The sequence below is a fragment of the Passer domesticus genome, chromosome 10 (genome assembly GCF_036417665.1).
Source record: "Passer domesticus isolate bPasDom1 chromosome 10, bPasDom1.hap1, whole genome shotgun sequence".
Lineage (NCBI taxonomy): Eukaryota > Metazoa > Chordata > Aves > Passeriformes > Passeridae > Passer > Passer domesticus.
In genome coordinates, this window is record NC_087483.1 from 42,739,943 (window position 1) to 42,754,899 (window position 14,957).

Genomic DNA, 14,957 nt, shown 5'->3' on the forward strand with positions numbered 1-14,957 from the left:
CCATACACAGCACATAGAGAGGGAATTCAGATTTATTTTTTCCATATCCTGAGCTAGTCCCTAGCTTGTTTTAAGGGATCCCAGGAGCCTGCCAGAAGAACGAAGTGGTTCTCTTAACTGTAATTACACTTCTCATAAGAGCACTATAGCTTGAAATCTATTTATAATCTAGTGAAGTTTTTTCTGATTAAATAAATAATTTGGCTGTATCGTGGCTATTTACTACTCCAGCATTCCAAAGATACACCTTTCAGGGTAGCCTTCAATTGGTCTTCATGTTTCTTCCATGAATAATTGTTTTAAACAGTGCTGTAAATCTAAAGATTCAGCATCAAGATGCCAGGTGGGCTTTGATGGCAAACATGGGCAGGGCAGGGCTCCGAGTGACTGAGAGATGTCTGTGGAGGTTTAGTGCCATCCCGACAGAGGGAAACAAACCCACACTCAGTATTGGGAAGGAAGAGTAAAATAGAAAAAGAAAGGAAAAAAAAAATCTGTCTTTATTTTGCTTTCTCTATAAGGTACAGCTTAGTTGTCCTCGGTTTTAGGCAGAATGTAAAGAAATGCTGTTTTAAATTGAAATTTCAAAAGCTGTCCAAGCTCCACCAAACCTCAGTTTCCCTGAAGAGTAAGATGGGTTTGGAGGACTCAGGGATGAATCTGTGAGTCGATAATACACATCTGGGTGTGTTGAGGCTGCACTAGTGCAGAGTGAGGACTGCCCAGCTGGAGCGTTAATTCCGTTGTGACCAGGCCGGGTTTCAGCTCGCTGTGTCTGTGCCACGCTGCTGCGGGCTGGCCCGTGGGGCAGCTGGGCTCCCGTGGGGCTGGGGCACGTGAACTGCTTTGTCCTGATCAATTAACCTGTGTTCTGGCCACGGGAAATGGGCTGTAAGTCACAACATTTCAGCAAGCTCCCCTTAGGTCTTGCAAATTATTGTACTTGAATTTTAATGAGGTACTGTCACACCCTGAATCCAGAGGGATGGAGCACAAAGGGAGAGGGAATGGAACTGAAAGTAGAGGAGGGGGTGATGAAATTAAACTTGTTTTAGTCCTTTCGGAAGGATTAGTCATAAAATGGAGTATTAAATAATAGCAAAACGAAATACAAGTCTTAAAGTAGGTGATAGCCTTCTCTTCTCTGTCCATCCTTCTCTCTCCCCCAAAGAATGAATCGATAAATTGGCCTTTTAAGGATGGAGTGTCTTAACTGTAAGTGCAGTCAAATGCAGTTTTATCCCATTTCCTCACTTTCCTTTATTCCCTGTCCCTGTAACTGTTGAAAGCAGAGCTGTTACCTGTGGATGCCCACAGCGAGGGGAAGGGGTGCAAGCAGGGCGTGCCCAGGCTGGTTTTTGTGTGCTGCAGCCCTGCCCGGGGTGCCTGTGTTTGTGTGGCCCGTGGTGGGGCCGCTGGCACCTCCAGCCATCCATAATTCATGGGGACGCTGCGTTCCCCACCCCGCCGGGTCGTCTTCATTACAGCCTTTAAACTGTTTATACAGGCACAGAGAAATGGTACATCATCGGCGGTGCAAGTACCAGCAAGAGCAAATCACAGCCTTGTCCAGAGGCTATTCTTGCTCTGCCTGAGCATCGGGAAGCCAAAGCATATGTTGGATGTTAGCCGGGGTGTACACAACGTGTCCTATTTATTCAAGGTTTGCTTTGAAGCCACAACTTACAAGTTTGTTTCTTAGGGGGACATGTCAGACTGCATTTAGCATTTGTTGGTATTAGGATACTCCTGAATAGCAAAAAGGCAACATTTTGGGGGGAGAAGGCGGCTGCTATCTGAGCAGGGATCTGTCAGATCCACTTAGGGGCTGCGGGAGAACTGCAGAGGAGGCACAAGGAACAGGGAGAGGCTGGGCTGAGCTCAGCATCTCGGGCAGGATTGTTCCAAAGCACTTTAAATGGAAGAATTAATCTCCATTTAAATTATATAGAGTTCATTATGATAAGAACTGGGAAAACCATTAAAGCAGGGATCCAGCTGGCCAGAGTGTGTCAATGTAAAGTGTTTAGCAATTCCAAGTGGCACGGTTCTCTTCGTGATACGTTATTTTTCTGTCTCTAGGTGCTTGCAGGCTTCTTTAACATATTTTGCCTTGCAAGATGAGCCCTTAGGTGTGTAAGGAAAATCTGTGTTCTGGAATCAATCCTGAATTTAAGATTCTAGGGCTCTGCTGACCGTGCTTTCTGAATTTGCTGTTATTTCCTGAAAGAAGAAATTAACATATGCTGTGTCGGGGACTCTCATGCCACATCGAGGTATTGGATTGTTTAATGTCTTGTTCTACAAATCTCCAGTATGTTTACTGGGATGTAAGTAGTTGGTTTTTTTGGGTGGTTTTTTTTTTTGTATTCTCAGTAGTTTTGCATACATTCTCTGCTGAAATATTTTAATATGGAGGTTATTTAAAAGTAGAAAAAGCCTTGGCAGAGGATTTCGCTTTCCCTGTTTACAGCAAACCCCCTGAGAAATCCTTCCCAGGCACATGTGCACACACAGACACACACACAAAAATCAATGCAAAAGAGTAGGGCATTCATTAAGCTGTCAAAAATGGAATAAATGCTTTTTTTCATTTGGGCTCTTGTAGCTATTTTTCCTAGGATTTGAGTGTGTCCTGAATTATGAAATGTTATAGCTTTATAATTCATGTTTGACAAATGGATATTTGGAGATGTTGAGCTGCAATAGGGGTATTACAGACAACTCTGTGGCTGTTTTCCTTCCCTGGATATAAAAACTCTGACAGTCTGTCACTGAACAGACTTTCCATAGGTGAATTTAAACACGCAGCTGCTCGTGTGTCCTGGTGTTTCCAGCCTGAGGCTGGCTGGGTGAGGGAAGCCTTGCAGGCACACTGACCATGGTGTAGCTGGGGAACACTCGGGGTGTGTCCGTGTCCTGTTGTGTGCCAGGGCGTTCTGCATCGCAGAGCTGCCTGTGAAATCCTGCAGGCTGTGGGGCTGGAGGGGCCAGAGAGCCCAGCACAGAGCTCTGGAGCTGGAGCTGGCACGGACAGGCAGGACCAGCTCCTGGGGATGCAGGGGCAGAGAGCCCAGCACAGAGCTCTGGAGCACTCTGGAGCTGGGGCTGGCACGGACAGGCAGGACCAGCTCCTGGGGATGCAGGGGCAGAGAGCCCAGCACAGAGCTCTGGAGCTGGAGCTGGCATGGACAGGCAGGACCAGCTCCTGGGGATGCAGGGGCAGAGAGCCCAGCACAGAGCTCTGGACCGTTCTGGAGCTGGGAATGGCATGGACAGGCAGGCCCAGCTCCCAGGGCTGCCCAGCACAGAGCTCTGGAGCTGGGAATGGCATGGACAGGCAGGACCAGCTCCCAGGGCTGCCCAGCACAGAGCTCTGGAGCACTCTGGAGCTGGCACGGACAGGCAGGCCCAGCTCCATGGGATGCCCAGCTCCCAGGGCTGCCCAGCACAGAGCTCTGGAGCACTCTGGAGCTGGCACGGACAGGCAGGCCCAGCTCCATGGGATGCCCAGCTCCCAGGGCTGCCCAGCACAGAGCTCTGGAGCACTCTGGAGCTGGGGCTGGCACAGACAGGCAGGCCCAGCTCCCAGGGCTGCCCAGCTCCCTGGGGTGCCCAGCACAGAGCTCTGGACCGTTCTGGAGCTGGGAATGGCATGGACAGGCAGGCCCAGCTCCCAGGGCTGCCCAGCACAGAGCTCTGGACTGTTGTGGTGCTGATGCTGGCATGGACAGGCAGGCCCAGCTCCCAGGGCTGCCCAGCTCCCTGGGGTGCCCAGCACAGAGCTCTGGACCGTTCTGGTGCTGGTGCCGGCACAGACAGGCAGGCCCAGCTCCCAGGGCTGCCCAGCTCCCTGGGGCACACGCCGTGCCTCGCCGCTCCGGTGCCGCCGCGCTTTCCCCGCCAGGGCGCTTTTATCATTTTCAGAAGGGATAAAATCAGTGGCCTGCACCAGCTGCATGTTTAACCCAGATTTGCCTCTGTCGGAGGTGCGGGCGCAGCCGCGTGGCTGCAGGAGGAGCCCTTTGCTCCCCACAGAAGGGCCGTGCATCCGCGCTGCCTGCCCGCTGCCCCGGGCGCCTTCCCAAAAGCACCGGATGATAACTGCATCTCCTGCTGTACCTGTAACAATTTAATCGTGTGAGTCAGCCCAGTCAAGCATCCCCAGCTCATGACTGGGAGACATGAAATTCATTGTCATTATTGTCCCTGTCATTTTGGATCATTATATCCTGCTGCAGAATTTTCCTCACTCCAGTGCTTTCTTACCTCCAGGAAGCAAGGATTATGGCTGAGGTTGGGGTGGGGGCAGGACTGTGAACTACATTTACCTCAGGGGAGCCACAGATTAAATTGGCTTTGCTTTCTGACTTGCCGGATTCGTCTGTTTGTACGCTCTGGGTTTAAGGTTGGAAATGATGAATATTCCGGTGAATTCAGGACCTCTCTCTTTTCTTTTTTTAATGCTTGTATAAGCAGAGGATGGGGTTTGTGTCCCTTAAGAAGTGAACGGGGAATAATTCTTCAGATTGTGTTACCAAAAAGATTTAAGATTATTCCTGAACAAGGCAATACTACTTGTTCATTGTGGCACAAACATCTGCGTGGTCCCCGGTGTGTCCTGGCTTTCAGGGCAAGGGATGGAGCTCCCTGTGAGCCAGGGGCTGTTTGTGGGAGCTGCAGTGGGTCACAGGTGCCAGGTGCACTGCTCCCTGTGGGACACATCCTTGGGAGGGGAAGTGTGTGATGGGATCCCTGCCGTCTCACTGCTCCCAGGGAACAAGGGACAGGAGCAGAGGAACTGGCCCGAGCTGCGCAGGGGAGCGTCAGGATGATGTTAGAAACAACTTCTCACTGGAGGAGTGGTCAGGCACTGTAGTAAGTTGTCTGTGGAGGTGGTGGAATCTCCATCCCTGGCAGCGTGCAGGAGCCATCTGGATGTGGCACTCGGGACATGGTTGTGGGGAGATTATGGTGCTGCTGGGTGGTGTGGAAGGCCTGTTCCAGCCTTGCTGCTGTGGGTTCTGTGATCTGTGGAGCAGGGCTGCTCTCTCCCTGGGCAGGGCACTGTCCCTCCAGGCACTCCCTCCCTCTGGCCACGCGTGGCTCCCGGGTGGGCTCTCCTGCATGGCACAGCAGCAGCTGGCCAAGCTCAGCACAAGGTGACTGACACAGCCATCACCGCTTTGTGGGGAGCTAAAAGCCAGCCCAGGCTGCCCCGATGGGAGCGCACCCTGATGGGTTTCCCCTGGAAGCCCTTGGTGGCAGCGGCGGAGCTGCGGTGGCATCGCGGGGCGCTGGCTGGCGCGGTGGCACGGCCACAGCAGCCGCGCCGTGACGGGCGCTCACGGTGACATTTCAGCGCCGCTTCCGTAAACTGACAGTGACAATGTTTAGTTCCATTTTAACACGGTGCTTTTCCTGCCACTGACACGCCAGTCGCAGTGTAGTGACAAGTTGAAGGCTGATACAAAAGAAGTGGGAAACAACATAATTATAAAGCAGTCACACAGAGCCAGAATTCCAAATTTTGTCTGTCACTGGATGTGGTGGATGTTGTGGCTTATTTTTGCTTTCTGGGATCTTAGTTTCAGTAGGAGTTTCAGCTCCTGTGCTGTAACTTGGCAGCAGACTCGATCAGACAGACATTTGAAGGATATTGGGATTTATTCTGTAAAAATATTTTATGGGTTTTCTGCCTATTGCTTGTGATACTGCTCAGTTTATAACTACAGAATTTGGAATAAATCGCAGTAGAACAGAGGCATTGGTTTTAAACGGACAGAAGGCAGGGGTAGGTGGGAGATCAGGGCAAAATCCTCCCTGTAAGGATGGTAAGGTCCTGGCACAGGTGCCCAGAGAAGCTGTGGCTGCCCCTGGAAGTGCCCAAGCCAGGCTGGCTGGGATAGTGGAAAAGGTCCCTGGTAGAGGGGTGGAATGGGATGAGCTTTAAGGTCCCTTCCAACCCAAACCATCCTGTGATTCCAGGAATAGGGAGGTTTAGCTCTTGTGATCTGAGCTGGTGCTAAATGGAGGAGGTCAGAAATTAGAGTGACTCCTACTGGGTTATTTAAAGTGGATGTGTCAAACCTGAGTTTGAATCTGTGGGGATCAGTTTACCTGTGAGAAGGCTCGAGGCTTTCCCTGCCATGAAAGCTCACACCTTGGGGCGGGTGTTAAAGGGCTGAAATGTGGGGTGTGGTTATTTCCAGTGCATGTTCAGTTGCCCACCATCCTTCCCACCTGCTTGGGCCTTACTCCAGCAGCACGGGTGGCCCAGGGCACAGCAGGGCTGCAGGCACAGCCAGGAGTGCTGTCACTGTGCTGCTGGGGATGGAGCTGATGGAGCCCAGTCAGAACCGTCCCCCTGGAGCAGGACAGGAGCAAGGACATGAGTGCTGCACAGCCTAGCAAGTCTGGGAGTTTGCAGCAAATTCCACTTCAGTTTCTTGTGAGAGTTCAGGTCTGAGGGCATTGTTCTGACTTGTGACTCACGAGTCAAAGGGGACATTCCCCCTGAGCTTACTCTGCTTGTCTGGGGAGGAGAACTCGCTGAGCTCTCGCTCAGAGAAGTCTGGAACGGTTTTGAGTCACTCCAGCTGATTCATCGTGCCTAACTGGGATCTAACCCTTTCCATATGCACAACAGCTCCTGGGCTCCTGCTTAATGCTTGTAATAAAACTGCTCATGCAATTAAGCACTTCCTTAAAATTATAGGAGAGGGACAGTCTTGGTGGCTTAGTGAAGTGTAGTTGTGTATATCTAATGCACATGTATAATTGTGTCATCACTCACCAGCCTTCAGTGTGGTGAGGTTGGGGTAAGGTTTGTGTGAACACACTGAGAAAACCCTGAACAGGAAAGGGTTTGGTTTCCTGTGTTGCTTTGTTGTGTGCCTGCAGTTACTGGTGCAGGGCTGCAGTAAGGAATACACCTGTAGGCAGGTGAGCTTTAAGGTCCCTCTCATCCCAGCCTGGCTGGGGCTCTGTGAATTGGTGTGATGGGGTAGTTGTCTGAGTGACACAGGACAGAACATGCCAGAACTGCCAGCGTGCCTCATTCACACTCTGGTTTTCACACAACACTCCTGAACCAGTCCCAAACAAATCTGTCCGGTCTGTGGGCTTTGCTACCACTCCCTGCTGGCTGGGGCTCAGCTCTGATAAAAATAAAATTGAATGTACACGGTGTGCACTCTGGGGGAGGATCCTGTGAGTGCCAACGGAAACACTATCTGTTCGGATGTGAAGAAATACTGCATTTGCTACTAAGGAGTGAAAATAGAATTCTCCCAAATTACACAAAAATAAGAAATTATAAACCAAATGGCATCACTGTTGGGCTTAACATGGTGTGGGACAGACTTACTCAAACTGTCTTTGCACACTAAATGTCCTCAGCAGTGTGGCTTCCAGGATTGAGGGGGTTTCTTAGAGGGTTCAGTGTTAATTTGGTGAAAGCACTTAGGCCAGTGTTTTGGGAAAAGCTTGGTTGACTACCCTTAGTAAAAATGAAAGTATCTCTTCATTGTCACCATATTACAGCAGGTGAAAACAACAAATAAGGGAGGGATGATTGTTTCAGTTTTCCGTGCTATTTCCAAGAGGCACTACACAGGAGCTGCAGAGAGCTGAGCATGTTCCATCAGTTGGCTCAGGGAGGCTTCTCCCAGTGTGCTGAGCTGTGGCTGCCTTCTGTCAGGATGCAGCAGGTGACATCTGCCACCATGCAAGGAACAAGTGCTCAAACCCAGCCCTGGAGCAGCAGAGTCCTCTCCAGGCGGGGCACTGCTGAGCATCTCTTCTTGGGCAATGCCACAGGTACCATTTCACCGTGTTGCCTACACTTAGGAGATGCAGGGGATCTTCAGGGGCATACCTGTGGAGAAGGATGCCAAATTAATTTGGCTTAGCCCTTCTGTTGTTAGAAAATAACATTTTGGCTGAAGTATTTGGAAAACCCCAGAGGATCACTGAGGGGCACCTGTGGCAGCAAGGAGGGGGATCACTGTCCTGTTTGTCTTTGGAGCCCCAGTGGCTGCTGTGCAGGACAAGGATGGCTGTGGTGGGTAATCCAGGGCCTCCCTGGGATTTGGGGTTCCTTGCTTTGATCACACCCCCGGGTTTCTTGGTGTGGAATCATGGAACAAGCACCCTGGGAAGGTGCCACGATGCTCGTGTCAAGAGAGCTTTACACGTCTGGGCTGGAGGAGCTAAAGCTTGGGGGTGCTGTTCTCTGGTGTTGGGGATCTCTGTGTCTGGGGAGAATGGCAGCTGATTGCAAGGTCGGAAAGGCTGAGATGCCAAACCTTGGCTTTGCTGTGTCCTTCCCTTTCTCTCTAGAGTGTTAAAGATCACCATTGCAGTCTGGAGCTCCCTCCCAAGGAGCAGCTCCCATCGCTGCTCTCTGGGACCAGGGACAGGACCTGAGGGAAGGGCTGCAGCTGTGTCAGGAGAGGTTTAGGCTGGAGGCCAGGAAAAGGTGCTTCCCCTGTGGGTGAAGGGTGCTGGGAACTGCCCAGGCTCCCCAGGGAATGGGCACAGCCCCGAGGCTGCCAGAGCTCCAGGAGCGTTTGGACACTGCTCCCAGGGACAGGGTGGGATTGTTGGGGTGCCTGTGCAGGGCAGGGAGTTGTGATCCCTGTGCCTCCCTCCCAGTCCAGGATATTCTGATTCTCTGTTCAAGTACAGGATTTTACTGTCATTGTCTAGGGGAGAATACACACATGCCAGTTGGCAGGCCTTAAAAGAAAAGGCAAACCGCAGCTGTTGCTGAGTACAGAGCCACTATCCTGTGACCCCATCTCCCTAAACCGCGCTGTTGTTCTCCACAGATGATAAATTCCCAAGGTGGGAAGTCACTCTTTACTCCTTTCAAACCCAGACCTCTCCAGATCTCTGCTGTTCATGCCGTGAAATACTCAAGGACTCCACACTGTAGGTCACATCAATCTGAAGCCAGTGTGGTTTTCTAGCCGTGCAGTTAATCAGGAACTGGTTATTTCCCAGTCCTCTGCCTCCAAATGCATTCCATGGGCACTCAGTTGCTTTTGGACAGCTGAGGAGTGAGTAATAGCACAGGGGTTCTTGCGTCAGAATAATGATGAGGGGAAAATGGATGAGAGGTTCAGAGAAAGGAGGAAAATGTTGTTTTGAGCACAGTGGTCCAAATCCTGGCATGTGCTGAGAGTGTCCTGAGCTCACTCTGACTTAAGGAGCATTGGGAGGCTCAACAAAACGCCGAGCAGCCTTTGGATTTGGGGCTTGCTAAACAATTACTTTGAAGTTTGGTTTTATAGAAGCTACCCATTTCCACATTATTTATTCTGCTGATTGGCTTCTCTGGATTGCTTTTGCTCTGGACAAATAAGTGACAAATCTGGGAAGAGGCAAACTCGCCAAATTTAAACAGTCAGGGCTCCATAGACCAAAGCTAATATTGGCTGAAGTGGGGTCGTGCTGGGTGTGATGAATCCCCACACCAGGGCACACAGGAGGGTGGGGTTTGTGTCGGTGCCACCTGGGGCACTGCTGGCAGGAGCAGACTGGGGGGTCTGAACGCCCCTGGCCCCAGGGTCCTGCGGCAAGGGGGGAGCAGATCCCCCTGTGCCGATGGCACGGCAGGGTTTGGGTTTTGGGGGCCCTGCCTCAGGGGTGCTGCTGCGTAGCCTGGGACAGCCAAGTCCTGCGGTGCCATGGCTCGGGCTGGCCCCAGTTCAGCCCCAGGTAAAGGGGATATTTCCAGAGCAATGAGCTCCTGAGAGCCCCTGGCCACAGGCTAGGGGAGCGTTTCCTGGTTACAGAATCACTGAAGCATTTATTTGGAAAAGCCGTCCAAGAGCATCGAGTCCAAGCTGTGACCTCACCTCATCAGCCAGCCCAGAGCACCGAGTGCCACATCCAGTCCTTCCCTGAGCCCTGGGCTCTTCTGGAATCCCTGTTGTTATGTGGAAGCAGCTAAGCAGCTGCTGCACCGCAGCTTGTCTCTGTCCTTTGTCCCTTTTTCACCCAGTGCTCCCTCTGTACACGAGCTGTACCTTCTCTCAACCCTGCCTGGAAGTGGGCAGCTTGGAGGTGAACCTCATAAGGTCATTTATCCCTCCCTGCTACGGCAGCAGCAGCAGGGCCCGTGCATTTACTGAGAGCTTGGCCTGCCAGCTCTGACCGATGGTTGTTCCCTCTCGTGCATCTCGTGTGATGGAGCATCCCCAACTTTTCCTGACATCTTGCTCAGTTGTTTTGCTGTTCTTCCGTTGTTGCGGCTGATTCTGGGCATTGTTTGCTGAGTGGAATTGGAGTTACTGTTTGTTTCTTCATCGGTGCTTTATCATGCTGCCGTTTCTGTACACTTTGTGTAACTTTTTTTCTCATAGCTGAAGACGGATGGCACTGCACAGCCTGGGCTGGGTTGGAATGAGGGGTTTGGGGAGGGGAGGTGGTGCTTGCGAGGCCATTGATCCCATCTTTATAACTTTGCCCTTTTAGCTGGGAACAGATGATTTGCACGGGGGTTGGAGATTTGCGCAGGCAGAATCCGAAGGACCAAACTTTACATAAACCATTTATACTAAATGCTGGGAATGCTGGCAACATAAATCACCTACAGTATCTATTACAAATTTATCACTTTATCAGTATGGTCTGCGATAGGAGTGGTCCAAGCAGGTGGGGAAGTGAACCTCAGGAAGTTTAGCCTGCTCGGAAATTAATTATTCAGGACACACAGAGCCTGGCCCCTTCAATGTATAGTAATTCTTTCCAGCCAGCATCCAGACCTCCAACTTCAGTGCAATAATAAATAGGAGAAGTCTCAGGTGAAGCCAGTATTTCAGAGTAATTAATCATCTTCCCCTCACAGTCCTTCCACCTCTCTCTTGGTTTTCTTTAACGAGGGAATTTCAGTAATAAATCTTTAATGATATGTGTTAAGAATCCTTCATTAATTCTTGTCCACTTATTTCTCTTTTTTGGTTGCTTTTATCTTGTATGTTGGGAAGTTAAAAGGAATATACCAAAAAAACCCCCGTTAAATGTAGCAGAGTCTCTAAAAGGATGTTTTGGATGTCGAGTGTCATGTGTTCGTTCACTTGGTGATCAGACTTGTTGGTTAATACCAGTTGTATTGTCAAAATCCTGGATATGGGTACCGAGTTAGAGCAGGATGATAAAGGAAAGGGAAGGCTGGTTTGTGTGCTGCTCAGTGCAGCGGTGCAGACCCTCAGCGAGAAGCTCGGTGTGTGTGGGGCAGGCACAGCCCGTGTGGGGCTGGCATAGCCTGTGGGTCACACACAGCCCGTGGGGCAGGCACAGCCCATGGGGCAGGCACAGCCCATGTGTGACTGACACAGCCCGTGGGATGGGCAGAGCCTGTGGGGCAGGCAGAGCTCCATGGGGCAGGCACAGCCCGTGTGGGGCTGGCATAGCCTGTGGGTCACACACAGTCTGTGGGGCAGGCACAGCCCATGGGGCAGGCACAGCCTGTGTGTGGCTGACACAGCCCGTGGGATGGGCAGAGCCTGTGGGGCAGGCAGAGCTCCATGGGGCAGGCCAAGCCCGTGGGGCAGGCCCAGCCCGTGTGGGGCTGACAGAGCCCGTGGGGCAGGCACAACCCGTGGGGCAGGCACAGCCCACGTGTGGCTGACACAGCCCGTGGGACAGGCAGAGCCTGTGGGTCAGGCCCAGCCTGTGGGTCACGCACAGCCCGTGTGGGTCAGGCCCAGCCCGTGTGGGGCTGACAGCCCATGGGTCACACACAGCCCATGGGTCAGGCCCAGCCCGTGGGTCAGTCCCAGCCCGTGGGTCAGGCCCAGCCCGCGGGGCGCGCTGGACGCGGCGCTGCCCTCACGGCCCGGCCCGGCGCTGCGCGCAGAGCCCGGCAGCGAGTGGCCGTCAGCGGTACGCGATGTGACAGGGACAGCTGTGACAGATCCGTGCTGACACGCTGCCGTGGCGCCGGCCGTGCTGCGGGTGACGGCTGTCCTTCCCTGCAGGACAGCACAACGACGCGCGCATGAACCTGGCCATCGCCCTGACCGCCGCGCGCTACGGCGCTGCCACCGCCAATTACACCGAGGTGCGGCACCTGCTCAAGAGCACGGACACGGGCCGCGTCTGCGGCGTGCGCTGCAGGGACGTGCTCACCGGTGAGTGGCGTGTCTGGGGCCTGTGGGGTCTGTGGGGTGTGTGGGGTGTGCTCTGCAGGGACGTGATCACCGGTGAGTGGGGTGTCTGGGGCCTGTGGGGTCTGTGGGGTATGTGGGGTGTGCGCTTCAGAGAGGTGCTCACGAGTGAGTCTGGGGTTTGGGGTGTGTATGGGGTTTAGGGTGTGTGTGTGGGGTATGCAGGGTCCCACTGCAGGGATGTGCTCACCGGTGAGTGGGGTGTGCAGGGTGCACTGCAGGGATGTGCTCACAGGTGTGTAGGATGTGCAGGGTGCACTGCAGGGGACAGTGACACAGGAGGGAGGAGCAGGGCCATTGCAAACAGCCCTGAACCAGCACAGGAGCCATCTTTCTGGGCCATGCCGTTAGTGTCACTCAGCTTCCACTTGTGTCACATTTCTCACTCAAACCCCAGTGTTTTGGCAGGCCGGACTGAGCTTTGCATCCCAGCCCTTCTGTCAAGCAAAGATGACATTGTAAAAGGCTCCGTGCTGTACAGTAGTAATGCCATTTACCGAGTCTGCGGGCTGAGACTGAAATCTCTCTTCTTGAGAGGCAGATTTCAGCTGAGCAACTCCCACCCCGCCTGCCTCTCTTCTGCCCTTACAGATAAGCTGGGATTCCGCTCTAAAACAATTCTCTCAAATCTCGTGTTGAGTGAACACTTAGTTAATTTTTAGAAGCCGTCCCAGCTGTTGTGTTCAGACACGCAGGGTACACTTTACAGTAGGTTGAGTTCATAGAGAGATGAATAACCAAGAGCATCAGTGAGCAGGAAGCAAATGGTGTCTGTGATTGATACTGTTTTCTTTCACAGGGAAGGAGTTCGATGTCAGAGCCAAGTGTGTTATCAATGCCACGGGACCTTTCACAGACTCAGTCCGCAAAATGGATGATCAGGAGGTGCCCAACATCTGTCAGCCCAGCGCAGGCGTGCATATCGTGATGCCTGGTTATTACAGGTGAGGCACAGGGAGCCTGCTGCCCTGTGACACCATTTGCAGTCTCTGCTGCTGCCGAATAAATCAGCTGGGAGAGGCGCACCGCTGGCTCTGCGGCAGTTCGCAGCGCACAGTTTGAGTCTGATTTTTGTTTGTGTTTTTCAAAGAGGATCCTGGCGCTGTGCCGGTGAGGAGAACAATTTCATCTATTCAGAACAGACTGAAGCCGTGTAGATTTTAGTTAGAGCTCCCCAAGGCACGGCTCCTGCTGAAGCAGAAGGCGTTTAGGCAGCACATCCCCAGGTGTGAAAGCACCTGTTTCAGTGATGCCTTTGAGCTGAGTGTGCTGCTGCTTGGTCACCCCCTCAGGGACACAGGGAGCATGTAAAACCTTCCAGAGAGGTTGCACCTTCTTACAGAATCTCTTGTCCTGTTAAATCATGGAATCACAGAGTGGTCTGGGTTGGAAGGGACTTTAGAGATCATCTTGTTCCACTGCCTGACTTCACATATGAAACTCCTTGTGCAGTGATTCTGCTGGGATGTGGCTCTGCTCAGAGAAAACAGGAGTGCAGAAGCACAGAATAAGTGATAGGATGGGCAGGGTAATCAGTTATAATAATTACTGTCACAGGCAATAGAAGTAGCTCAGACTAGCACCACCACATTTGCTGTGGCCCCAAGCCCACCCGTGGGGGTTTTGGTGGCCAGGACGTGCCCTCCGTGTTCCAGGAGAGGTTCCCGTGGCACTCTGCTCCCTGCAGTCTCCTGCTCCTCTCCCTGTTTGCTGTGCAAAGCCAAATCCCCTTCTCCCGAGCCAGCCTTGTCAGTCGGAGCTCAAATATTACCTTTGCTTCCTGAAGTCATTAGCATCCTAATGGAAATTCCCCTTTATGGACTTAGCCCAGTTGTGTTGATACAGTGCCCTTGCAGTAATGCCTTCCACAGCCCGTCTCAGAATGGGAATTCAGCCTTCCCGTGCACCACGGGGTGCTTCTGCCAGAGCTGTCCCAACAGGACACCACCACACACTGTAAAATTGAGGCATTTTTGGCCTGGTGTAAAATCACCCCTGCATTCTCTCATTCTCTTCTGGGTTTTTTTTTTTTTCATTTTTGTATCTTTCTCCATGAAAAATGGTAAAATGACCTGATAGCTGCTTTAAAGTACTAAAAATGTGGAGAAATGGGCTGTAATCCCAGTTTCCTCATATGCCAGGAGAAGGATGTGTGTGATTAGCTTTATGGACCTACACAAAAACATGGAAAGCTTTAGAACCTGGACTCACTTGGTAAATTCAAAGTAGAAGATGGCTGGATACGCTTGAGAGCTCTGATTTATTTATTCTGTAATAACCCAATAATTTTAATTGGAAATGTGGAGAAGTCTTGTTCTCCGTGTTCCCCGGTGTATGTCAGCATGTGGGCATTACTTTCCTTGGAAAATAGTATCTGCCCACACACTGCCTCCAGAGCACAGCTGATAAGATAGCACTGCACTGAATTTCCTTGGAGTGGGATAGCTGAAAGCAGGGAACTGTCTGCTAAATAGAAAACACTCGTGGGATTTAATCTTGGTGGTATCAGGCCTTCCTTCTCGTGGTGCCAAGGAACACTGCTCCGCACAGGAAGGTTGGCATTTCACCGTGTCCACGTGTGCCCTGTGAATGTGTTACAGGATTTTGGCCCACAGTCACACAAATTATTATTCTTTTTTAACATCTAGAGGGTTTTAGTTATAAATATAGTCAAGATTTTGTAAAACTAATGTTAACCTAATGCATTCACTCCCCATGGGTTTCTTACTCATTGATGTCCTTCATTAATAGTCCCAGAATTCCTCCCCTCATTAATTA

General features: G+C 51.8%; 1 protein-coding gene across 2 annotated transcripts in view; it reads left to right on the forward strand.

The window, feature by feature from the left end:
* GPD2 (glycerol-3-phosphate dehydrogenase 2) overlaps positions 1-14,957 on the forward strand; it is a 47,881-nt gene that overhangs the window by 19,347 nt on the left and 13,577 nt on the right. For both annotated transcript variants that reach the window (XM_064435367.1, XM_064435368.1), the window contains exons 7-8: positions 11,991-12,143; positions 12,979-13,123. In XM_064435367.1, coding sequence (XP_064291437.1) covers positions 11,991-12,143; positions 12,979-13,123 — 298 coding nt within the window. The remainder of the gene's footprint in view (positions 1-11,990; positions 12,144-12,978; positions 13,124-14,957) is intronic.